At 50.4% G+C, this 26,815-nt stretch overlaps 1 protein-coding gene across 1 annotated transcript in view; it reads right to left on the bottom strand.

Annotated features, from left to right (window-relative positions):
- The window catches only part of Myh9 (myosin heavy chain 9), an 81,764-nt gene that overhangs the window by 24,662 nt on the left and 30,287 nt on the right, over positions 1-26,815 (bottom strand). The window contains exons 3-13 of the mRNA XM_034517390.2: positions 22,076-22,232; positions 11,109-11,136; positions 10,292-10,385; positions 6,708-6,800; positions 6,156-6,219; positions 5,507-5,605; positions 5,077-5,220; positions 4,211-4,306; positions 3,284-3,402; positions 1,972-2,124; positions 955-1,128 (exon numbers count right to left, since the gene is read on the bottom strand). Of these exons, the coding sequence (XP_034373281.1) occupies positions 955-1,128; positions 1,972-2,124; positions 3,284-3,402; positions 4,211-4,306; positions 5,077-5,220; positions 5,507-5,605; positions 6,156-6,219; positions 6,708-6,800; positions 10,292-10,385; positions 11,109-11,136; positions 22,076-22,232 (1,221 nt within the window). The remainder of the gene's footprint in view (positions 1-954; positions 1,129-1,971; positions 2,125-3,283; positions 3,403-4,210; positions 4,307-5,076; positions 5,221-5,506; positions 5,606-6,155; positions 6,220-6,707; positions 6,801-10,291; positions 10,386-11,108; positions 11,137-22,075; positions 22,233-26,815) is intronic.

The following is a 26,815-nucleotide window of genomic DNA, read 5'->3' on the forward strand; positions in this document are numbered from 1 at the left end:
AGTAAGACTAACTGCACAGTTCCACGGCCACAGCCACCGAGTGTCTAGCTCCAGGGTGCTCAGAGGCTGCCAAAATGACTGTCCCTGAACTAAAGGCCCCTCTGCCCAAGCCATGGCCCACACACTGTAACTACACCTCTGCTTAATGAGGGAACTAGAGGCCTAAAAGAGAAAAGGGGAGAGCCCCAGAGACCCTATAGTCTTCTGGACACTGAACTTCTAAGAGATGGTTACTCAGACATCTCGGCAAGTGTCTGACACTCTGGAACCAGGTAGGGTCCTGACAACTATAGATTCAATTAAGGAAAAAATAAAAACAAGACCTCAAGAGGTCAGCAAAGTACATGTTCCATGTCCCACTGCCGCTGACCGTGTTTCAAAGTGCTTAGACTTCCTCCTGGGCCTTCTGATAATCTTTCTATGTGACTCAATGTCTGCAACACTACAGCTAGATCACCCAACCACACTCAGGAGCTGACTCAGAGATGGAAACACGTCAAGCTTCAATACAGTAAACAAACCCAAAAGCCCAACTGAGTGGTGCCCTAAATTCCATCTAGCTATAAATATGGCTGGACTTAAGGAGGAGGAAGGCTTCTTCTAGCCCCAGCCATCTTAACAGTCAAGGCCATGGATAAATGTTGTGTGGCTGTGTTGGCGCCAAGGAGATTAAAGCTGGGTTTTATGTGAATGGCTGCACAGTTCTGTGCTATAGCAGGAAGGGGTGGAAGGAATCTTACTTTATAAAAGCATGCTGTTTCTTTAAGACAAACTGGTCAGTACCTGCTGGATCTAAGGAAAATAGAACGCTGGCCCTAGTCACATCCCATTCGATTAGGGTATCTCTGACAAGGGCCTGGGCTGTGAGCTCTCCAGACAGCAGGAAGACTAGATACCCACAAGTAGGCATGACAGAGAGGAGCAAGGGACCAGCCAGACCAGAGTGGCTCTTACCGGCTTCTCAATGAGGTCGATGCAAGGCTGCAGGTCCAGGCCAAAGTCAATGAAGTTCCACTCGATGCCCTCTCGCTGGTACTCTTCCTGCTCCAGGATGAACATGGTGTGGTTGAACAGCTGCTGCAGCTTCTCGTTGGTGTAGTTGATACAAAGTTGCTCAAAGGAGTTCAGCTGCAGGGAGAAAAAGGCATCAGAGAGGTCCCTCCTACCAAGGGCCCAGGACCACAGGGAAGGAGAGCGCAGGGAAGGCTCACTGTGACACCTCCAAACACGGCCTGTCAGGATCCCCTCTACACATGCCCTACTCCACAGCAAGAAGCCTCTGCCTTCTGAAGACAGCTGCCCTCTAGCAGGCTGACAAAGCCCTTCTCAGGATCTTGTTATGAGATGAACAAAGAGACTTAGCAAGAAAAGTGTTTGGTTGACTACGAAATCCAGCTGTGCTCCATCCAGCTGTGCTCCTCATGAACAAGGATTAGCTGTGGGCTTCCTCTCCATACGGAGGAAGGAAAGTGACGGCTACAGATCTCTGTGACCCTGCTGCTACCACCGTGGCTGCACACTACACTCAAGCCACAGGGCAAAAGTTACAACACTTCAGTGAGAAATTAGTGACAAGTGAAGAGCGAGTTTTCCAGATCTAAGCTCTTGGCTTCTCTGAGGTCTACTGTGAGCAGCAGATGTAGGCGCTCTCTCACTAGCTCTTCCTACTGGATCTCAAAGCCTTCGTGAACAGGAACAATGTGTGACCTCAAAGTACAAACTCTGGCTAGGAGAACAAGCAGATTTCAGGTGCCCATGAAATCTCCAGGAGCCTGACCTCAAAGGCCGGCCCCTCTAACCCTGCTGGCTGGCACAGGCATGCACCTGTGTTGTTTAATGCACACCAACAGTGTTCCATGCACAGAAGATTGCCAGTGTGAGCAGCTATGGGATCCTGACAATAGACTCGCCAAGGAGACGGCCACCAAGAAGCCGAGGGGGAAGTCGGGGAGTGTGAAGGTCAGAACTTACATCAAAGATCTCAAAGCCAGCGATGTCCAGGATCCCAATAAATGAGGCGCCCTGCCTCTTGGTCTTGTCCAGAGCTTTGTTGATGCGAAGCACCAGCCAGCGGAACATCCGCTCATAGGTAGCCTTGGCCAAAGCCTCAATGGCAAAGTCAGCCTAGGGACAACATCAGGGGCATGAGGTTAGATACAAAGTCTGAAAACCCCTGCCTCTGCCCCAGTGACTTCGCTGTGAAGCTTTCCCCAGAGAAACAGCCTAGGCATGGATGAGGAAGGCATCACAGGCGCTCAATGAAGTTCTGAACAATGACAACAGCTGCAACACCTCCATGCCCCACAGCATATTGGACCCAGATATCTGCAAAGACCTTTGTTAATGCAACAGTTGCATAAAGTATTTACAAAAGCGGTGACATCCCAAGGCTTGCTTCAGAAGAGCATGGGTGAGCACAGGAGGGCAAAGAATGGCCAAGACTGGAGATCTGCTCTACGGGTTTCTAAAGCTCCTAGTAAAAAGCCAGAACTGAAACTAAGTTAAAAAGAAAGAGTCTGCAGGAAATAATCACCCTCATGGGAAAGCCAATAAACACTGTTGCTTCTTCTGACTCTGTTGCATTTTCTGAAGTGTTTTTGTAGCATTTTTTTAATGGGGGGGGGGGGATCAAACTTTCTTGTTAATTCTTATTGACATGAACAGTTGGCAGCAATTAGGAACACTGGCTTTTGAAAACAACATTCTTGTCTTTTCTACCATGGCCCTTCGCAAGAGCAGCCACAGGCTCACAGCTATCCAATGGGATCCTCCATGACCAGAGCTGAAGGTAGAGGAAGTCCAGCTTTCAAGGGCACCAGGCCCAGGAATGACAAACACACTTGCTTGGCACAGGCGGTAAAGACCCTGCTTGTCTCTCAACACATGTAGCAAGGCAGCAGGTGGTAAAGAAACAGCCACTTGGCCTGAGTTCCGAATATGACGGGGATCATTGCTGGCACCAGGACCCACACCACAGAAACAGCGAGGCCTCATTTTAAGCAGAGGCAGGGTGCGGCATCACCTTGAGCACCAAGCACCCTAAAGGCAGCACTTTCCAAAGGTGGACGTGGTCATGTCCCTCAGCCTCCGCTCTGTGCAGCGCGGGCGTGTCCCTCAGCCTCTGCTCTGTGCAGCGCTGAGCTCTGAATAAGGAGCTCTAGTCAACAATCTCCACACAGCTGGCAGCCCACACAGGCCTCACACTGCACAGCTGCAGGAACATCTTATCTTCCCAGGACAGCCCAGGTCGTGTGACACAGAGAGACACAACACAACAACATACCTGCTCTTTAGTCTGTGCCTTCTGCACATAGTCTCTGCCCACCTTGATGCGTGGGGTAAGGATGCCTCTGGTGAAGTCAGTCACGTTGATCCCCAGGAGGTGAGACACCTTTTGAGCAGCTGACAAATTCAAAAAATAAGGCAAGGGTGAGACGTGGTTTAATTAAAGCCACATGTAGCCTGTGAGTGCAGAAGAAAAGTGCAATGGCAAACGCAGTCACTGAAGCTAGCCACAGTGCAGGCCTACGGACACGGCGGTACACCCGAGGCCTCAACCAGTGTTAATAGAGGTCTCTATCCAAAATCAGGCCTTCAAGGGGACAGGCCCACCCGAGGCCCAGCAGTATGGAGTCCCATAGAAGTATCCAATAAAAGCCACACAACCCACTTTGAATGTTTTTAGGAGACTGCAAGTGAAGACAGTGTTCTAAGACTCAGACAAACAGGAAACAGTAGTGGCTGAGAGAGCTGAGTTGCATGGTGTCACATCCTGACCACTGCAAGGATGAAGCTCAGGTTACTTTGTCCCTCAAGCAGAAATGGCTTTTAGCACCAGGACAAGTGGATTAACTTCAGAAACAAGTGAGCAAAATTCAGGCCAGAAAAGAAAGTTCCTAGGTACCCTATCTCATTGGCACAGACACTTGCTATGTGTAATTTATGTTTGTTCAAAGGATACAGTTGGAGGAGGGCACAACAAGGCACAGCTGTAATCCCAGCTACTAGGACAGGTAACAACAGAATACCTCAAGCTTACAGCCAGCCTGAGCAACATGGCTGAAATCCAACGCAAGAAAACCCCATAAACCACAAAACAAAACTGGCGGCTACACTCCCACAAACACAGAGTTAAAAAGAGAGGCAGGTTTGGAATTTCTGCTGATTTTCTCCTAAGCATACCCTCAGTTCAGTGACAGCCTGGTATTACCTGTGTTATCTGGCATGGACGCCTGGTCAGTGTTCCGTTCCTTTTTGAAGACGATGTTGCCAAGCTGAAGGACTCCAGAGATGACCCGCAGCAAGCCTTTGGTGTTTAAAAAAGACAGGTCAGAGTGGACAGAGGTTGGAGGAAGCCCCAACTGGTTGTGGGTAGCCAGTCCACCAGAGATCCTTGGCTAAGCATAGGTACTGCACTTCCTGGGGTGTCAGAGTATCTGGCCTTGTCTCATAGTGTGGAGGCTATCTGCCTCGGGGGCTCACTACTACTGAGGATGGCCTGTCTCTCCTACACCTCAGCTTGACAGCACTAGTCAGGCACAAGGTCTGATAATATGGTTAACCTTTCTTATTCTTTCTTTTATTTTTCTTCTTTTTGAGGAAAGGTTGTTCTGTGTAACAGCCATGGCTGACCTGGAACTCAATCTGTAGACCAGGCTAGCCTCAAACTCAGAGATCCAACCTGTCTCTGCCTCCCAAGTACTGGGATCAAAGGCCTATGTTCAGCCTTTCTAAACCTACAGTAAGGACATGCTTCTGGCTCAAGGCCCATTGCCTGCTTTTATAAATACTGTTTTATTGGGACAGTTATACTCATCTGTTTAAATAGTGTCTGCCACTAAATAGAGCATCTTTGACCTGCCAGCCTCTTCCACATTTCATAGAGTCATGACTCTGTTTCCTTTGCTTGCCTGTGGTATCACCAGGAGCAAACCCTCAAGCCTGTTCTTAAAGACTTCCTTCCATTACACAGGGACCCCCAGCCCCAAGCCAACAGGAGGTTTTCTACAGGCCTCTCATCAGCCTCAAGCTGCCAGCCAGACTCAGCACCTCTACCACAGGAGGGCCTGACCTTACCCATCTGCTCATCCTCTGGGATACCCATAATTCTCATGGCCTCCATTGTCTCCTGGAACATGTCCTTGTCCTGCTGCCCGGGAATGGTGACGTGGCCATTGGACAGGAAGCGGTATTTGTTGTATGGCTCCAACAGGAGATCAGCTGTGAGGAGGAGAAGAAAGGCATGGTCAGTGAAGTATGAGACTCACAGGCTCCAGGCAATGCTGTGACCGCCAAGACTTGGGGCTGTGATCACCCAGGACCACTCTATGCTGAGACAGCAGATACAGCTAGCATTTACGTAACTTAGAGCATCAAAGCTCTGAGGCTGAAGCTCTGCCTGTGCCGTGCCTGAAGACAGAAGTCTTCCCTGCTTCTCTTCCCTAGACCAAGTCTTATTTCCACACCCCAGTGACATGCAGCCCCTCCCAGCCAGGCCCTGACTCACTCTTCAGGTGTTCTCCGGCCCCAGACAGCAGGTAGTAGAAGATGTGGAAGGTTCGCTCCTCCTTGGCTTGGCGGATAGCCCGAGATTTCTCCAGAAGATCTTTGGGTAGGTTAAAGAGCGACACACACTGGAGGGAAGGCAACCCCCTGCCTTAGTCCTATCTCCATCAAAAAGAACTGAATGTCACCAGGAAGGAAGGAAGGCAGAGAACAGCAAAGCAGAGCAAAGCCAACCACCTCACCTCCAGCCTTCAAAGAGGCTGCTGGACTAAAAGAGGCTGCAGCTCACACACTGGGAGAGCCATGTCTGCTTAAAGGGACTCTGCTGAGGGCTGAGTGACAGTATTGTGGAGATACTCCACAAAAGCCATGGGCTGCTACAAGGGAGACACAGAACAGCAGCCACCATGGGGCTACCACACAAGGGCCCCACTAATGGTTTCCAGTAGTCCTCTCCTCTGAGCCCCGGGTCACATTTCTAGTCAGCTCCTCCATGAGTCAAGCTATTCTTGATATTGTCCCGATGCCACACAAGTGCTAACACGAGACCCAGAAGGGGAGGTGCTGAAATCAGGAAGCAGCCAGTCTTCTATGAAGGCTGCCACCTCCTACAATGCCCCATCTCCTGATTTGGTCAGTCATAAGGATACAAGTCTCAATGTTGGCACCAACGATGTAGCCATTGACATCAAAGTTGATACGAATGAATTTACCCTGGGGAGAGACAAATACAGAGGAGACAAATCTCAGAGAGGGAACAAGGGGTCTCACTCAGCCCTGCTCCTGTACCTAGAGGCTAAGGAAGACCAGAAGCTGTGTTTAAAAGCTGAGGACAAGACTCAGGACTCAGAGACACTAGGCTAACTAATCACTGCGCCCAAGCCTGGAGTGGGCTCCTGCCTGTTATGGGCAGTTCTCCTTCCCATGTGACCTGACCCTGTGAACCCACGGGCTGCTGGTATGACAGGGCACAGATAATACTTCCACACTGGCTTTTCCAATCTTCTGTAAAGGCGGTTGTGGCCATTCTAACTAAGACAGGAAGGGGTAGAGCCATGCTGTCAAGAACTTGAACACCAACTGGAGGAGTGAACAAAGACTCAAGTCTTTGTTTGGGATAAAAGCACCAGAAAGCCATAGTGCCAAGGTATGTGCATGGCGCCTTGTCTCCCGAGAACCGGGAACCACCAACTAGTACTCACGAATCGCGAGGAGTTGTCATTCTTCACCGTCTTGGCGTTTCCAAAGGCCTCTAGGATAGGGTTGGCCTGCAGCAGCTGACGCTCCAGCTCGCCCTGTGGAGGAACCCAGAGTCTCAGAAAGGCCACAGAGTCTCTGTAGGAACAGAGGCCTGCAGGGAAGGCCCTGGGAGCTGCCACTCTGCCCTCCTCCTTCCTTCCTGCTGGGCCTTTGCAAACAGGCTGATCAGAAACTGACCTGTCAGGAAATCAGAAAGCTACTAGCTCTGGGAAAGAGTGTCGAGAGCAGGGAAATTAGGAAACAGCGGGTCTCTGAGACAGTCTCACCCTATGGCCACTGGCCTTCTGCCCCTCCGCACAACTAATCTCCACAATTCCCTTTGCATACAAAAGACACAAGTATCCCATTGAGACAGTCAGTGGTACTGTCCCTACAGTACTGCCCCTATGGGCTCCTACCTCCAAACCTTCCCTGACATCTAAATGAGGGATCGGTGAAGCCCATTTTATAGCCCCAGATATTTATCAATAATGTTCACAAATCCTATCTGTGGAATCCTGGTGCTTGCTGGGTGCCGGAGGAAAGCCGTGTGCATTTTGTCCCTGAACCTATGGTGCTTACATAGGCAGAAGACAGCTGCCCTGTTTCATACTCAGGAGCTGAGGTTGGGAAAAGAGGGACAATTTGCTCAGGATCACTAAGCCATGTATCAGCAAATTCAAGTCTTCTCCCAGACCATCGCCAGTCACTTTGATAGCCCTGCCCTGGCCACTGGCCACCAAATCAATTTTGCAAGCAGTGATGAACAATGGCCAAAACTGGCTGAGGACCCAGGACCCTATTCCTTGTGACAGTTAGACCTCTGGAGGGGAGAGCACTCAACCCCCACCAAGCAGGGCTGACATTTATTAGCAGGGCTAGAGAGTGGCCAGGGCTTTATGGGGACAGCGGCTACCTGAGAGCGATGAAAGGTAACATGGAAGCAGTGGCAGCAGCTCTCACAAGAGTCAGCAACACCACACCTGCCTGCCTTCCAGCACACCTGCTGCAGACACCACGTGTCTACAGGGCACCTGCAAGGTTCTGGAGTCCACCAGAGTCCAGAAGTGAGCCAGGTTAAGCCTCCTCACCCTGCCACCTCAGCCAAGGCTCCCCTCTTCTGCAGAAACTTCCATGTCCCAATCACGTAAGTGGAGAAGTCACTCTACTCCTGAGAAGAGGGTCAGTGAGGCCAGGCCACAGGGGAAGGACAGCCACGCCCTCAGCAATGGCTCTGCATGTGCACTTGGTACCAATAGTCAACAAGTGCCAAGATTCTTCCCATAAGCCTTGAGCAGACCTGGGATCAGCCCACAGGCAACCCACACAGCCAGACTTGGATAGGAGCTGCTCCCTGCCCAGTGACACTCCTAGCAAAGCAGAGGCCAGGCTGCCAGGATGGCGGGGCCACTCCTGTTCCCTCAGACAGGGCCTCTGCCTGCCTGACTTTTAGAGGCAGAGCCCAGGCTTCTCTGCCTGAGCCCACACACAGCTGCTACGGAGAGAAGGAATACTGGGCCAAGCGGGAGCAGCCAGAGCCCATTCCCTGCTGCTGTGGTCGTGACAGTTTGCTTTACGGACATCTAATTAGGCACAGGAAAGACTTTGTGAATAAAATTTGCACAATATGAAATGTGCTGGTGTATGATCCTAAGTTCAATTTCTGAAAAACTTTCTGGGGGCTGGGGGGTAATTTCAGCCAGGGGGCTCCATTAGTACATTAAAAATAAAAACGAAAAACAAACAAACAAAAAAAAAAATGAGGGAGACAGGATGGCTGCTCAGACTACAGAAGTCCACCCTGCCTGTCTCTTAAGTAAGATCAGCTCTGAAAATCCACAGACCTAGCCAAGGCCGAATAAAATGTCTGGTGGGCTTGGCCTGCAGGTGTGGGAGGTTAAGTCAGTTGCTGCAGGTAAGAGAGCTCTCTCCCAGAAACAAGTGTGACAGGCCTCACATTGCGAGCATGTCAAGTATGGAAAATCACAGTAGAGCGTCAAGCCTGGAAAACGACTCCACTGGTCAATGGCCTTTGCAGTGACTGCACAGCAGAGGCAGCCAGTCCATCATCACTCTAGCTGGAGGAGGAACCAGGCACAGAGTGCCCACCACGGGATGTGTCTCCACAGCTTTCTTCCCGCATCACCCTAAGACCCCAATTATTTGTATGCTGGAGGCCTGCCTTCCCTCTAAAGTTGGAACCCAGACATGAGGCACATGGGGCCCTTTCACTGCTCTGTAACTAGGGTCCTGTCACTGCAGCAGCACCCTCCTAAAAACCAGTCACATACCAAGCATTCAATAAATAGCTGGGAAATAGATTTTACTCCAAATTCAGAGACAGAAAACCACAGCCAAAGACCTCCTAACCTCACAGTTCTGTTTTTAAAACAGGTCTCCTATAAAGAATGGAAAATGAAGGAGGAGGGGGGTGGAGAGAGAAAAGAAACTTTATTAGTTTCTAAATATAATTCCATGAAAAATGTTTCAGAAAGTCTCAAGAAGCTTGGCGTGTAGAGAATTGTTTTTGGTCTGGTTCCAAAAGACGGTAAATGGGTGTCATGTGGCGGCAACCCAGCTATGCATGCAGAGACACACCCCACTTACTAGTGAACACAGTGCATAGGACACCAGTACGGTGAAGCCAGTGAGGTCAGTTGAGCACCCCAATAGCCTTGGGATGACATCACTGGCACTTAGATTTCTCAAGGCAACCAAGGAAACCAGAAAACTCCAATCTGGGACCTCCTGGCATCTCTCCCAGCTTGTGCCAGGAGACAAGGGGCCAGCCATCTGTGCTGGTGTGCACCACCGAGCGTGTGGGGCTCTGGGAAGGCAGGTGCACATCCCACCATGCCAAGATCAGAAGTGCACAGGGCCCAACTGGAATTCAGGCAGGTCTGGAGCTCTGAGAAAAGCCAGGTGATGAGGCTGGCCCAGTCAGGAATTGCCATGTGAGTCACGCCCAGCCCTCCTCCCAAGACAATCAGTGAGCCGAGCCTCTAGGGAAAGTTCTAGCTGCAGAGAGTGACAAGGTGTGGGGTGAAAAGCTGCTCAGAAGAATGTATGGAGTCCAAGGGCACACGATGGCAGAACACGCATTCCTGGTGCAAACGTGCAGTAAAACGTGCATCTCACCTAGCCAGGGCACTGCAGTTCCACCACAATCCACCAAGGGGGGAGGGAGGGAAAAAAGGAGGTAAGATGACGTTCCAACTGTGCTCTCTCAGTGAGGGACTGTCCACCCAGTGGCATTGGTTCACACAACAGAACAAGGATAGGGGATCGAAGGCAGGTCAACCCAAATCCTCCTCTCCTCCATCAAATTGAGAGCAGCAATTAGCTGTCATGCCAAGCATTCTGCTGTGTAAACCTGGGACGGCTCCAGTTTTCATAGCAACTTAGAGAGTTCGGAGGCCAAGAATGGAATGGACCTGCTACTACCCAGCCACTCCCAAGGCCACTAAGCTGCCGCCGAGGGAAGCAGGTCGGCCTCTGCTTGTTCCCAGGAGCATCCTCATTTAGAGATGAGGCACTGAGCGCTCACCTGGTCCTTCTTGCTCTTGTGTGAGGAGGCCACGTGTGCCAGGTACTGGATGACTTTCTTGGTGTTCTCCGTCTTCCCTGCTCCAGACTCACCTCTGCCAACAGAGTTAAAAAGTCCTCACCTTCCACCCCACTGGTAGACCCTCCACCCCTGTGGTAGACAGTGCTGCTTGCTGTCTACTACTCTGCCCTTCTGAGTACCCATGAGGGACCCAACATGAAGGGAAAGAAACAGCAAACCAAATGTGACGCTCTGGGATCGTCTCTCAGTCTGCTTCCCATGGCCTGCCAGAGCCAGACAAAAGTCGATTCATACCCACTGCCTACCCTGGTCACTTGGCAACCTTCAGAGCCCAATGTTTTAGACATCAGGGAGGCAACTGTTGACCTGGGAGCCAAAGGCACTTACATGTGTTCCCTTGAAACATCCCTGGGGGGAAGTTTCTGTTCCACTCCCCACCTCCTTATTAAGATGGAAAGCAGCTATATCAGCCCAAATCAGAGCCAGAAGGCATGCTGGGGGTTCTGGAAAAGCCTATTGGTGGCTCTTGCTGGAGCCTGAGGTGCTCCTCTGCTGTCACACACCCACCCACACAAGGCTCACTGGGACCACCAGGCATAGCCCTGAGTTCTGTCTCAGGGAGGGGAGGGCCCTGAACTGGGAATAAGCTTATCAACCTGCTTTTGACAGAATAAAAATAATCTTTCCCCAGAAATAAGAGCAGGGATGAGTTCAATCTCTCAATCAATATCTCTCTCTCTCTCTCTCTCTCTCTCTCTCTCTCTCTCTCTCTCTCTCTCTCTCAGAAGATACTTACGTGCACAGGATGGACTGATCTTCTCGGTCTGCAACAAAAAGGACATCGGGTTACCTTGGATAGGAAGAAGAAACCTCTCCCTTCCCATCTCCATGAAGAGTTGCCAAGAAAAGGAACAAAGACTTAAATGCTTCTCTGAAGGACCCCTCCCAGGCCTCTGATCTGGGCTGACTGCAGACAGCCTCGGAGGAAGAACATCTACAATGGTGGAGCCCCAGGCAGCTGCCTGGCCCCAGCTCTGGCTGCACACCCCTGCTGCCCACTCCATCCCATGAATATCAGGGAAAAGATGCCCATAGCAGGCCCTTACAACACTGCCCACATTTAAGCAAGGAATACTGTTTAAGGGGCCAGAAATCAGAGCAGGCAGCATGGCAAGGCCTAGCTTGCAATGGGAAAGTCCCAGTGTGGGACACTGCCTCACAGAGTCTAAGACCAGAGATGATGGCCTTCTCTGAGCCCCATGCAGTCCTCCATGTTCTAAGGCAGCACGTATAAAAGGGACACATGTGAACCCACATGCATGGTGCCTGATTCATGTAAGGCACAATGATGACAGGATAGAGGGAGGGGAGGCAGGGATGAATGGCAGCTTCTGGCATGCGCCTGTAACAGCCTGCTCTCTACGCCAGTGGCAAGAACTTCCAACAGCCACCCTAACTTCACAAATTCAGCAAGAAGACAGAGGAATGTTCTCTGCATGGAAGAACGACTAGTTCCCTGCACTCTGAAAGCTAAGCTCCAGGACAACGTGCAGACCTCAAACCCTATAGTTAATTAAAGTCCCCAGCCGTTCAGTAACATCAGAACCCAGTGAGGTACATGACCATAGGGCTTCACAACACAGCGTACACTGGCTACCCACCCTACTTCATGATTACTTTGATAAATATAACACATAAAATAAACCTGGTGCTGACCCTGTGAGCACAGTAAACCAACTCACAGATAGTTCACTGTCATCTCAATAACAGAGTGGCAGTAGCTCAGGAAGGGGAAGGGGAGCCAGAGAACCAGTCAGGGGCACTGGTGGCCGCTGGCCATCACACTGGCACTCCTAGCTCTCTCACAGGCTCTGGACCCCATGTGACAAGGTGCTGGGTGAATGACTCATGGCTTTCTGTGTGCAATAGCCGACTGACCAGGCAGATCACCGGCCCTCCTGTAGGTGGGCTTTCTAGCTTGGCCCAATCTCAGCAGCATACAGTGCTGAGTACACATGGCCATCCAGATTCTATAAGGACTCATACAGGAAACAGGAACAGGAAGCCTGACCCCCACACAGGCAGCAGCTGCTTCAGCTGCAGCCATCATTCCAATCTCCCAAGAAATAGCCACCAAGCTAGGCACTTGGGAGCCATGGCAGAACTGCAGTGGACTTAAGGCCAGGGTGAACCATATAGCTGACAAACCAAAACACAAGAAAAAAAAAAGAAACCATCTTGGAATGGGAGCCCATCATCCCACTCATACCAATACCACCACCTCCCTGAGAACCACTCAGAGAGAAGTCAAGAAGGAGGCACTCAACCTTCCTCCCCTTTGCCCTGTTTAAAAAAAAAAAAAAAAAAAATGCATTCTTCAAGGCTGCCGGACAAGAACTGAGGCTAAGCAGAGCCGAGCCTCAGTTAGGGGGGCAGGAATGGCTGGGGACAGGCTAGAGGAGAGCTGTTTCCACCCCTTCTCCCCCAACAGCAGTATAGCCCACGAAGCTGAAGCAAGCATTTCTGTCATCCCAGGCCCTGCCCTCCCCCAGCAGCTCCCTGTGGTCGGCCCCAGCTGTGGCTGCAGGCGGGCATGTTTAGTCACCGCTCTGGAGCAGGCAAGAATGTACCTGCGTGTGCTGGCGAGGCAGGAGCAGAAAGGGCCTGGTGCTACCATAAAAGGAAACATTCTCCATTCCTTTCAGAAGGAACTGTTTCCCAGGGCTGTCCAGGCCCAGTCCCTGGATGACTGGAATTCCTTTATGTGAGGAGGAGTCAGAGAATTATTCACTACTGAACAGGAAGCAGGGTGGCCAACCCACACAGACACACATGCACAAAAGCAGAGACATGCAGGCAGCTGCACTTAGTCCTATATGCACACAGGAGCACACTTGCATACACACAAGTGTGTGTCCTGGTGCACAAGAATATGTGCACAGACATGCAAACAGGAACACAGTGCACAAGCAGCACATACACCGACACTTGTGTATAAAGAGGGCCACAGCATATTATGTACTTATGTACATACACATACAGAGAGCTCTGCCTGCAAATGCTACCAACGCTTAAAGCTCAGAGCTGGACTCACAATAAAACTTCTGCCTACCCAGGACCCTTGGCTCTCCCCCTTGACCTGTCCTCTCTGCTGCCATCAATACAGCCCAAACACAATCCCAACCTGCTTCGTCACACTCTGCTGAGCCATTGTTTTCACAAAGATGACCTGCCAAGAGGTCTCCTCCTCCAGCACTGAGGATGGAGGAGCCACCTGCTTAGAGTGACTCACACACCTCTAAATCCTTAAGATCCTTACAACACTTTCTGGAAGTTTCAGTGTGACACCTGACCTCCTCCCCACTCAGGAAAGGCAGGTAACTTTTCACAGCATTATGTTTAAAACCTGCTCCTGAGCTCGAGGCATCCCTTACACATAATGAAGTCCCAGACGTGGTAGGCCTGAGCCAGTCCATTCTGCTGCCAGCACTCAGGATGACAGTCTTGCCTCACACTGTCATCTCAGTGGCTGAGGACACTCGGAGGCCTCCTGAAGCCATTTGTTTTTGCCCAAGTCTGTACTTGGTCCTATGCGGTCTAACAGTTTATCTGAAATGCCCTTTTTTCTTTCTTCTACCTGGGACTTGGGGAGGTAACTGCCACCAGCATAACCTTATTCAGACACACAGGCTCTGAACCACCAGGACCCCATCTCAGCCCACGGCCCTATCTCAGAGGATGTGGCTGAGGTAGCCAGAAGCCTGATTCCTCAGTCAGAATCTTGACAAAACCCTGAGCAGGGGACATTGGCTGGCAGAGAGCAGTTTGACAATTATTGATCTATATACCCAGAGCAGTTAGAAAGGAAGCCATTAGCCCTGCCCTTGACCTCTGGGAATGAGCAGGGTCTGTTCTAAAGACCTATGGAAATAATGCCTCAGGCCCACATGGAATACTTTCCTTAGCCACCCCCACACTACGTCTCCAAACTCCTAACAGAACCTTCCAGAACCGCAAAAAAGGCTCTTATAAGTTAAACACTCAGCAGTCAAGCTCTTGCTGCTCCTAAGTAGACTTTAAACCCAGAAGCCCCAAGGCTGGGTCCACAGAATGAGATCAGAGCTAATGTGGCCACCCAGAGTGGACAGGTTTCTAGCCAACTCAGAAGACCACCTGAGGCCTCTGCAGGTGTTTCATCCCAGGCATTTGGAGTCCTACACATGGGGGAGGGGCAGACACGCTATGGCTCACTTCCTCTGTCAGAGGAGCTATGGCTGATTCTTGTCCATAAAAGGCTGTGAGGCTTGAGACTACTAACACAGTGGTGACATCAGCCAGACAGGAAGTACAGGAGGAAGGGTGCAGGCCACTACTAGAACTGACTCATGGCTGGGCTCAGAGAGTGTACCTCCCTGGAGGAACTGTCATAAGGCCCTAACTGGGTGAATGCCTCCCTGAGGGACCTCATCTCCAGATCCACTGGGTTCTCTGGAGCTCAGAAAAAGATATGTCAAGGTAGGCAAACATGCCTACCCAAGTCAGGACTATGACAAGTAGCCTCCTGGTGAATGTGCTCTAGAGAAAATTCCACAGCAAACCTGAGAGTGATTTACTGTGTGAAGATTACATGGGCAAGATGGCTTCTACACTGCCTCATGCTCAAACTCCAGAGTCACCTCTCTGGACATCATCTAGGTCTCAGGAAGCCACAGCACAATGGATTTTGCAAAGCATATAAAATGTGGGGTTCCAATTCAAAACTACAGGTGGGAAGGCCTTATGTGTCCTGGAGATAAGGTCACAGATCCTGAGGAACCTGACGATTTGATTCAAGTCCAGAGCTGAGGAGAGAACTCAGGCCTTTGTCCCAGTTAAAATCACCAACAGGCTGGGTCCAGCCTCTATGTAGAGGCCATGGCCACTTTCATGATGAATGAGAGCCTGTGAGTGATTCTGACGCCATCTCCACAGTGCCTGATCATGGCTTGGGTGACAGGCTTGGGAAGTAGACAGAAAAGAGAGAAGAGAGGGTGTGAAATACCACTTCCTACTTACTAGCAGACAGGCTGAACTGAGATCTTCTAGCAGTCTCCAACAAACAGACCTTTAAGAAGAAAGCCCCTTGGGGGCTGGAGAGATGTCTCAGTGGTTAAGAGCACCAACTGCTCTTCCAGAGGTCCTGAGTTCGATTCCCAGCAACCACATGGTGGCTCACAGCCATCTGTAATGGGATATGATGCCCTTTTCTGGTGTGTCTGAAGACAGCTAAAGTGTACTCCTATACATGAAATAAGTAATCTTTAAAAAAAAAAAAAAAGAAAAAACAAAAGCCCTTTGCCAGAGTGAGTCCCCAAGTAGGTCACTTAGCAGCAATCTTCACTAGACAGATGGACTTGGGCCCATGCCTGTGCTCCTCGGAAGACCTGGTCCAAGAAGCCTGGGCCCCAGGTGCAGAAGGCAGGAAGTCTGGCACCCCTCCCTGCCTGGATGATTAGAACAAAGCTGCAGAGATGACCTTCATTGTGCTGAAGTGAGCAAAGCCCCAAACAAGCTTTTTCTTGGCCAGATGCACCAGCAAAACTCAGGTGCACAATCGAACTTTTTCCATTTCTCTGCCAGCAAGGCCGAGACAAAACATTCTTGATAACAGCCCATCTGGCAGAGGCATCTCCAACAGGTTTCTGGCCTGGAAATCCAAAACCACTTGAGTGCCCACTACCCATGACAAATGCACAACTCCACTGCCCCACCCCACCTAAAAATCTCAGACGTATCAGCACGAGGCTGCGGAACGCTGCCTTAAAAACACTGAAGCCTCCGGCAACCTTGCCAGTCTACTAAGAAGTATGCTGGAGGCTGCCAAGAAGAGCAAGCCACAGGAGCACAGTGGCACACCCTCACCTTTCAGCTTGGACTTCCTACTGCATTTCTGGACCAGCTAAATGTCAACAGACAAGACTATGAACAGACTATGACACCCCCCCACACACAAGCTCTACTATCTGAATGCCAAAAATGGGAGTCAACCCTGCGCTGGTACCCCAGGGTCAAGATTGCAGGAACTTATGTGTACAGGCTGCCCATTTTGACTTCAGGGAATTATCTGCTCATCTGATAGCTTTACTCCTGAAAGCCAATGGGGAAAGGGAAGCGGCTCTCTGGTCTGAACATAACAGCACTGCTTGGCCCTAGGACACCGACTGGGCCATAGCCCCGCCACAGTCTCTGCCAGAACTTGGGAGGGCAGGACACACACTGGACAACAACGCTGAGAGCAAGCAAACATGGCCTGCCCACTGGATTTTACAGTGGAGTTTTAAAAGATGGGTTTTGCCTATATGTATGTCTACATGCCTAGTGCCCTCCAAAGCCAAAGAGGGCATTGGACCCCCTAGAACTGGAGTCACAGATATTTGTGAGCCACCATATGGATGCAGGGGACTCAAACCCTGACCCTCTGGAAGCGCAGCCAATGCTCTTAACCACTGGATCATCTCTTCATTTACCTCTGCTGCAGGAACAAGGGTGCACTGACTCACAAAACCATGAGCTCAACTCTCCAATTACTCTCAAAGTAGCTTTGCTGGCCCAGGTCAAAGCATGGGTGTGGTGGGAACTGCTGAGTTTTGGTGAAAACCATAAAGCTGAGTTGTGAAAAAGAACCTACTGAGCTAGGGATATGGGTCAGCAGATTACCTGAATCCGAATTGAAAGTGATCTACAAGGTTCAATCTCCAGCACACACACACACAAAAAAAAATCTATATCTCATCGCTCCTCCTTAGAGAGCAGAACCTAGGTGTGACACCAAGAGAACTGGTGACATTATAAGGCAGCTCACTCCAAGAGCAGACCTGCCATCCAAGGAGCCGCCATGAGCAGGCTCCTAGCTCCAGAGCTGGGTGGGAGAAGTCGGTGGGAGGTTTGTGAGTCAGCTCAGTGCCTCTACTGGGCCACCAGCAATAGGGGAGAAAGAGAGACCCTGAACCAGACCACAAAGGTCACTCTCAGCCCAAGGCCTCATTGCTGTAGGGCTGAAGCCCCTCTGAAATACTGTGAAGTCAGTTCAGTGGCTGAGACTGAAAAGCCTCTAAAGGGAGGGGGTACCTGCTCATTTGCCAGTGAACAGGCTGGAGGGTAGTGTTAGGACTGGGCTTTGGAAAGGCCCATGGAAGCTCAGTCCTCTGCTGCCCCTTCCTCCATTGCCTCACACACAGGCCTGCATTGCCCTACAACCACTCCTCAGACTCTTTAGCCTCACCACATTGGGTCAAGCTTGAGAGGCAGAGAAAAAATGAAGACTCTATATAGCTGGGCCAATCAGCTAGTCAAAGAGCAAGGGTCCTGCTTTATCCTATCTAAACTCCACTTAGGCAGCCCCTCTTGTTCACAAGGCTTCTCCCTATAGCTGAGGCTAAGAGGCCCAGCAAACCCTTGACTGTAGCCTACAAAATGGTTTAGTGGTTTTTAAAACCCCATGCCTACCCCCCCTCAAAGTTCCAGGGCACAACACCTGTGTCACTATCAGAGAGTCCCCACACCGACATCTGGTACTTCTGGGTACCAGTCAGCATTCCTCTCAGCAAGACCTATGGTCTGCATGAGTAAATGTTCTGCAGTGTACAGTACACAGAAGGCATGAGGCTAGCCCTGTGTCACACAGACACAGAGCATGGCCCTCCTCAGGAAAGCCACACTGTCTCCTGAGGCACAGGATCAGGCACAGGGCTGGCTCCATACTTCCCAGCAGACAGTGGGGCCTTTGTGAGGAGGCTGGCAGGGCTCAGACCTCCTGGCCAGCACATTCCTGCTTAAGTGGAGTCATCACATCTGTGGCTTCCCACTGCTCCAGCTCCAATGCTGCCACTCAGAACCTAAAAGACTCTCCTGGCTCCTGATGAGCCAGGGGCTTTTCCTCAAGAAGACCTGGAACCAGATGAGCAGATACTGAGAGGTGAAGGGGAGGTCTTTCTCCTGTGCATGTGCCCCCACTTAACTGCTAGAGTACAAAGAATTCCTTCAAGGACTTGCCAGAAAAGAGGGCAACGGTGGCCATGACCTTTTTGTTCAGAAAAATCAAGAGACACCCCCCCCTTTCCTAGTTCCAATAGATGTCACATCAGCTATCATACCTGAGCCCATCCCTTCACCTGTGAGCTAGAAGGACCATGCTTAGATGGGAAGAGCACACACCAAGCTCGCTGTCACTGTTTATCCAGCAAAGTCAGTCAACCACCCAGAGAAATGTGGTCATTCAGTGAGCAACCACTTCCAAAGCAGCTTCCAGAGAAGCAAAGACGGGATGGAGAGAAAGCTAGCACAGTGCAAAGGGCAGGCCTGCAATGCAAGCCAACTCTGCTGTCTCCCCGAAGAACCCTGTGAGCTCACTGAAACGCCAGCATCCCTGACAGTGAGCCAGACCTGGCTCAGAGCTAACAAGAAGCACAGCTTCTTTTCTACCTGCATTGGAAGAGTAACAGCTCAAGCCAAATTCTCTCACTGAGCAGACCAACACTCACTCACTCTTATCAACAAGGGCCCCAGAGAAAGCCAAAAGCTCCCCTCCCCCAGTCTTTCCACACGCGGCCCCAGTGCCCACTCTGGGATGTGCCTGCACCCTACATGCTGGGCGGCAATGTGAGCTCAAGCTCTCAACAGGTCGGAAGGCTGAAAGGCCTCTTCATGGCTACAGCTGCAAAAAAACGAAACATGGAGAGCCAGAGCCAGAGTGGTAAGCATGCAAACACAACTCTAATTAAACCCAAGGCTGGAGATTAAAACAACAAACAAAACTGCAGGCACGTCTGGGCCACAGCAGAACCACTTATTAACACAGAGCGGCCAATTTTCCCGTGGGCTCTACCTCCATGGTGCCTTCGCTGCCATACCAGCCTCAGTGGCCACAGCTTCCCTGAACTCCAAGACACCTGACACCTGTTGCCACTGCCCTGGCACCAGGCAGCAGCAGCTTGCCTTGCTATGCAACGATACCCCAGACGTGTCGGCCAACGTCTTCTCTATCCATCTGGACTGCCAGGGCCTCCAGTAACAATGTAGTAGACCCGCCCTTTTGGTATTCCAGCATTTCTTATCACCTGTTTGTGTGGCATAAGCCAGAAACCGTATTCTCCAATGCCCTATCCTGTGCCCATGGCAGACAATATTAATCTATCCCAGCACTCTTTGAGATTGTGTCTTGAATCCTTGACAGTACAGGGTCCAGACAGCTGCTGATGGTTGACCTTAGTCTACAGATTTTCAACTGGGGATAATTTTGTCTATCAGGGAACATCTAATTGAAGTGGCTGGGGATATTTTTTTGTCGTCACACAAAAGAAGACTAAAAGAGGCCAGGATAACTGCCAAGCATCCTACAGCATCCCAAGTGTCATGTCTGACAGATAAAAATATACCTATTTTTATCTTATAGCTTATATAGTAGCTTATAACCTGCCATCTAAAGCATAAAGATAAAATGGAAGGAACCACAAGGAACCCAGACTGAGCAGGCAAATGCCAGCACTGAAGGCTTCAGAGACAAGGGCCCTGGGAGGGCTCAAAAAGTCTGTCTCATAAAAGTCCCCAGACAAAGCCACCAACCACCCTATTTGGTAAAATGAATGCTAGTATGTCATAAACCACGGCCAACTCAGGAAGGAAATGTTTGTCTAGTTCTTGGGGGAGGAGGGACAGAAGAGGAACCATCTGGCTATACCTTTTAAGATGCAAAAACCAAAGCAACCTACCTCCGTAAGCCCTAAGGTTTCACCCCAAAACAGAATAACAAGCTCCAACAGCCTGAAGACCAAGGTTCCACTCACAATACCTGGTTCCGTAAGCCCTAAGGTTTCACCCCAAAACAGAGTAACAAGATCCAACAGCCTGAAGACCAAGGTTCCACTCACAATACCTGGTTCCGTAAGCCCTAAGGTTTCACCCCAAAACAGAGTAACAAGCTCCAACAGCCTGAAGGCCAAGATTCCACCTACAATACCTGGCTTAGGGGAAGAATCCAGGGTCCCTTTTGGAAACACTTTCTACCAGTTACCCACCATGACACAGGCACCGTGTGACTAACTTCCTTCACATCCCAAGAACAAGACATTTACTGCTAAAGGCATTGTGGGTCCACTGTTCAACAGCCTAGAATGTACTTAGTAGGTCCACATGGTGGCCAAAGCAAAACAGAAAGGAAGGTGGGAGTTTCTCAGGCTTCAGATGAGACTGCAGCCCCAGCCACTGCACAGCTCCCAGGTCCCCCACACTGGTGTTTCCTCCGCCTGTTCCTGCCCTCAGGGTCCAGCTCCTTCCCTCACAAGGCTGGGAAGGAAGGAGACACATTGGGTTTTGGGATTTTTTTTGGTTTTTTTGTTTGTTTGTTTTTAAATCTCTTTCTCTTAACCACTTCTAACCTATGTGACTTTCAGGAATCCTTCCCTAAACTTTCTTCTCATGAAGAAAAGAGCCCTAGAAGTTTTCTGATGAGAGTAAAAGACCGGCTCCAATGACTGGCTGCAGGAGCTGTTCTCCATCGCTCTCCCATGACAGGCCCGAAGAGAGCAGCTTGAATCCTGTAGAGAACGAGGGCGTCCCTACTCAGGAAGACCCCAAACACACTTCTCCATCAAGCCAGGGGAGAGCCAAGGGAAAGTGACTCATAACCTCTAGAGACAGAGACTCAGACTCCTCTGGAATCTCACAGAATGTTCTCCCAGCAGACTGTTCTCATTAGCACTTTCAAACAGGCATCCTACTTTCAAACCAAAGGGCTGGCCTCCACAGGAATTCTGATAGATGTGAGCATAAGCCAACAGCTAGGCCAAACTTGGGCATGCTGCCTAATTAACGACGGAGAAATACCTTCTACATAGCACTGTGGGCAGAGGGAAGGGTGCACACTGCCATTTTAAACCACTAAACCAAGCAAAGATAATACAAGGGGCATCACCGCCACTGCCCAGATGGACTGTAGAACTTAAAGAACAAAGAACACAGGAAACCACTATCAAAATAAGGCAGCCAGGCTGCTGGGAGTCAGGTCTGACGTAGGATTACATATGCACTGACAGCAGAAACCACCGCACTGAAGGAGGCCGGGGCTGAGGATGTGCCTAAGAGAATCACCCATAGGCAGAAGAGAGAACCCTGGAGACAGCCAAGCGGACCAGGGAGGAGGAGCCCAAGGGGGCAGAGAGACAACTGAAGGGAAGGCAGAGTGGGGGAGAAGGTAGGAACACAGACCTACAAAGAGAACAGGTGACCTGTCAGTCAGTCTAGTCAGGAAGTGGCCTAGGGGTGTGGCCTGGGGGAGAGGGAATCAGTAAACAAACATCCTCCAGAAGCACTCTATGATGGGACAGAGAACACAGAGGGGTGCAGCCACCAGGGGAGACCTCACATCTGTTCTCTAAAAAGGGAAAGCACACCTGCACATCACCAACTGTACACAAGGAATGGGGAAGGCAGGGGCACTGAGGGGAGGACACGGGGAGAAAGAATGAGGAACAATAAATAGAAGGACCTAGAACAGACCTGAAAACTGATGTGGGCAACTCTTAGAAGGATGGGAAAGTAGAAAAACAGTATAGTCTCTAAAGTTTCTACTAACATGTCCTTTATTGGCCTGGCTCTTGGATGATGACCCACCATCACCAGACACTAGAGCAGTGCGAATCAGCTCCTGCAAGTGACTGACACCACAGGTAAGAAAAGATGGAACCCTGGAGGGGCCAGGCAAGGACCACACAGTCCCAAAGCACTCACCCTGCATCATGCTCCTGTAGGCAGTGTCTGTGATGGCATAGATGTGGGGTGGCATCTCGTGCCTCTTCTTGCCCTTGTACATCTCCACGATCTCCTCTGAGTAGATAGGCAGGTTCTTATAAGGATTAATGACCACACAGAACAGGCCTGAATAGGTCTAAAGAAAGCAACAGAAACAAATGTTTTAACAAGTCTGAGTCTCAACAGCATTTAAATTGTGTGTCTAAGTGTCCAACTGTTTCCAAGGCCAAATCTCAGCCTAGGGTGAAAGCACTCCCTGGTGTTCCTGCTCCTACTAAAGCTTGGAGGGTTGGGGAGGTGACAACTCAAGATTCCAGCCAATCGTGGGAGCACAAACCTTTTAATCCCAACACTTGGCAGGCAGAGGCAGGTGAATCTCTTGAGTTGAGGCCAGCTTGGTTCTACAAAGCAAGTTCTAGGACAGGAAGGGCTACAAGGAGAAACTCTGTCTTAAAAAACAAAAGGCAAACAAAAAAACTCAGATTCTAGGACAATAAGATGTATCTTTCATTGTGAGAGATGCAGATAAAGGATCCAACTGTGTCCCAGAAAACTGCAAAGAAACATTCTCTCATTCTCTCTATCTCTCTCTCTCTCTCTCTCTCTCTCACTCTCTCTCTCACTCTCACACACACACACACACACACACACACACACACACACACACCACCCTCCTCTAACACTGGAAAAGCTCATTATCCTCCTAAATCAAGTAGACCCTCGCTAGCTAAAAAATAGCTCACACTCTGCATTCCTGTGTAAATCTTTCAGTAACATAAAGGCCACTTTTGGGTCCTCTAAAAGCCTTTTCCAGAGGCAGAAACTCAAAATTGCCAACACCCTTAATACTGAACACCTACAACATCCCCAAGTCTTCCAGTCGGCTTTGACCTTTAAAAGCAAACACCTGGGTCAGATAGCCAAGGTTCAAATCCCAGGATGCTCCCAGGGTGCTGGGAGGAGGGGGTCCCTTACCCTTCTGCCTCTAGTTCCCAATCTGTAGAGCACAGGCTGAAGTTGGCTCCTTACTTCAAGGTGACGGGTTGGCTCAGTGCTCCTTCCTACAATCACCTTACACACTCTTTCCTCCATGTTTCTAAGGAAGCTCACAATGCCTTGTGAGCAGTTCTAATAAATTTCCTGCTCCTTCCAAACACACAGATGACAGACTGCTAAGCAGCACAAGAACTGCCCCTGCCAGGCACATGCAGGAATGCTCAGTTTAGGAAACTGGCTGTTTTCAAGCAGCAACAGTATTCCCAGCACAATCTTCTGGGGAAAAATGACCCCAAGCTGGAGGGAAGGTGGGAGCGAGGGCCCTGCCTCTGCTAAGGGACAGTCAAGGGTCACAAGGCATAAAGCCTCACTGAGAACAGATTCAAGCCTCAAGACCACCAAGGCCAACCTCCTTGGTCTGGAGGCCCACTCTCCAAACAGCTTTGCTTTTCCTCATCCCATGCTTCCTGTGTCTTCACTGTACAGTTTATCCCCTGATCCAGGGGCAGCCTGGGGAGCTGACCATAATGTGCGTCCAGCTCCTTTCGCCTCCCTGTGTTCTCTCTGGTAAACTGCAAGGCTTAAAAAAAAAGCAGGGGAGGGGGGAGGGTGTTGCATAAAAGCCAGGCATGAAGACAGGGCTCTTCCCCAGCACTGACCAAAAGCTTTCTCCTTGGAACTGCCAAGAAAAGCTAGGCTGAGGACAATGCTCGGTCACTTGTCAGCTGCTCCACACTAGGGAGAGCAACTTGGATGGTAACAAGAGGCTCTGACTGTAGGTGGAGCTGCAGCCCTCCTTCTTCCCAGGGAGTTATGGGAATGGGAATGGGAATGGGAGAGGGGGCTTCAGCTGTGTGTTCTCCCTCCAATTACTCTATTCTCAAGGGACCAGGAAGGTCAAAGCAAGAAAGCCCATAGTGACAGGGTTTAGGTGCTGCATAGAAGACAGGAGCGAGGTCACCTTGCGAGTGTTAGATGGCATCAGGTGGGGAAAAGACACAAGTCCACAGAAAAATGAAGTCATGCCAGGACTTTGTTCTCAGCCTTGGAGAAAACTCATACTGTAGGAACTCCAGCCCGATAAAAGCCAAGAACACACGGTCCCTCATGTAGAGTGTGCCACAGAGCCAGATGTTTGAAACAGCTGGCAGAAACAAAAGGGGACAGAGGGTCATTATGACGGTTCTTTTGGATGGCTGGATGGACACTGCAGAGGGCTCTAAAGAACTCTGTGGGCTGACCCCCAGGCAGAAACACTAGCCAGCTGAGCCCTGAGAAGTGGGGTGCACAGCTCAGGTGGGAGGAAGGAACACACTCAATGCTCATAGAGACACAGACACTGAGCAAGTGGCCCTGCTCCCACTCGGCCACACCAGGAAGCTGCTCCATTCACAGGCCACAGAGGCTCTTTGTGCCCAATCGCCCCCTGTCCCAAGCCTCACCTCCCCCCAAAGGAAAAAACAGAGCAGCTGTGGTACAGAATTGGCCATGCCGCCCACAAGCTAGGCAAATGCAGCCTGAATGTTCCTGGAGTCACAGTGTGGAACCTTGATGCACATATATAGGCCGTGAGGGAGGCCCTGCCCAGCAGCCACAAAGGCTTTGATCACCCCACAGCACTGCATCTGCTGGGACTTCTGCTAGCAACCCCTAGTGATGCTACTTTTGGGGATGAACTGTGACACAGGGACCTGCCTGACAAAGGAACCAAACCCAGAGCCAATGCCTACCTCCAGAGCTGGGGGAGTGAGGGGCTGGGAAGCTTGGGGGGGGGGGGGCTTCCGTACACCACATCCACTGTCACTCACACGGGGTATACTTAACACTGAGTGCCCTTTGACAGCTAATAGAGCCCATGTGGGAAGGAGAGCAGCTAGCTAGAAGCAAGAACAGGTGGCCAGCCTATTTCCCAGTAGGAGCTCAGTTAAATGGAGATACCAGTAAGAGGCCAAGCATAGGACCTTCACTTAAACAGTGACAACCAGAGTCCAGATGTGGTGCGTGCCAGGAGCTACCTAGAAGCTTTACAGAGGAAGTGAGGCTCCGAGGCACTGTGTGGCACAGTAAGGGGCAGGGCAGAGCAGCACAGCACAGTGGATGTGCTAAGAGAGCCCCACTCCCAGACAAGGGGAATGTGGATTCCCCATTATCTAGGCAGATACAGGCTTTCCTTCCTTCATTTCCCAATTTGAATTTCATGTTTGAGGCTTCTGAGGGGCAGGAGTTTTTAGATTTGGTTTATACACATTCTCACCAGAACCCCAGGTCTAGGACGATTCAGTGGATAAAAGCACTGCTCTTGTTACAATCTGGCCCACCTGGGACTTCTGGGTTGAGTGAGGGTTTTGGCACGTGAAATAGAAGCAATCAGCGGGACAGGAAGCACAATGTGGAAACATGACATCACCCTGGCATCTCACAGAAAACAAAAGGGCTGGTCCCGTGGGAGCTCTCAGCGACCCCTCAGCACACGAGCCTGCTCCTTCCTAAGATGAACAGCAAGTCTGGCACACTGAGACTGGGCTCCAGCCGTCAGATAAGATGGCTTTAGAAACCGAGATACTTCATTCCCTTGGGTTCTGAACTGTGTTGCTCGGCCTTGGGAGCGAGACCACGGTGGCTGCAGCAGCATATTCAAACAAAGAGCTATTTTAAGAAGAACAACCACCACATTATTTCTTCCTAAACACCTATGCTAAAAGGAGGAACCTTTGACCTTGGCAGAAGCAAGGTAGCAATGGGCAGGCCTTGGAGAGTGTCACAGAAGATACATGGTTGAGCCCCTGCTGTGGCTCTAAGGTCCACCACCTTCTGAGCCTACTGTGTAGTGTGACCCTGCCAAATGCAAGGGAAAGTATAACTGTAGTGCCAAGGCTGAGAGACAAAATGATCCAGGAACCGGCAAACGGGGCACCTAAAAATTGTCTATGGCGGGTTGGGGATTTAGCTCAGTGGTAGAGCGCTTGCCTAGCAAGCGCAAGGCCCTGGGTTCAATCCTCAGCTCTGAAAAAAAAAATTTGTCTATGGCAAACTCAGGCATGGATTTTGTGATGGAGAAATATCTAAGGCCAAGGGGGCAGTGAATGTTCTATTTTCAAAGACTTTAAGAGAGAAAAAAAAAAGATAAATCTGGGGTAGACGAACCATTAGACCTCAGGGCCAGTAAGGCTCACATGGCCTACAAGGAGCTGGGAAAATGTTGTCAATAACAACCACGTGGTGACAAAAGTGTCCATCTGAAAACAAAAGTCTCAAAAAAAAAAAAAAAAAAAAAAAAGACACTCTGGCCTTTGGTGTACTTGGGGCCTTTGCACACATTGCTCTCGGGACGCTAATGACACGTCTCTGTAGGATCTGACATGAGACCAACATCAACCAATGTGTTGACATGTCACCATTCCACTCTGGACAGCTCAGTTCTGTTCAGCCTTAGGAAAGAGGCTTTACCATTGGGGTTCTACAAGGAAAATAGAGCAGAGGCACCAAAATGGGACTGAACCAAACTGGTGGCTCTAGGGTCCGACCAGGTGGTACGGAAGAATAAGGGAGCCAGAAGACAACGCCACTCCATTTAGAAGGGATTTACTATGTTGGCCTGAATCCACATCTCCACAAAGCTCTGAGGTCAGAGGCTAGCAGGGGGGAACATGTTCTTCCTGAATGCAAGGAACAGAGGGTAATGTCAAAGCATTCCACTAGGATGCGCAGATGCAACAGCTGTGA

Source organism: Arvicanthis niloticus, chromosome 13, assembly GCF_011762505.2.
Source record: "Arvicanthis niloticus isolate mArvNil1 chromosome 13, mArvNil1.pat.X, whole genome shotgun sequence".
Taxonomy (NCBI): domain Eukaryota; kingdom Metazoa; phylum Chordata; class Mammalia; order Rodentia; family Muridae; genus Arvicanthis; species Arvicanthis niloticus.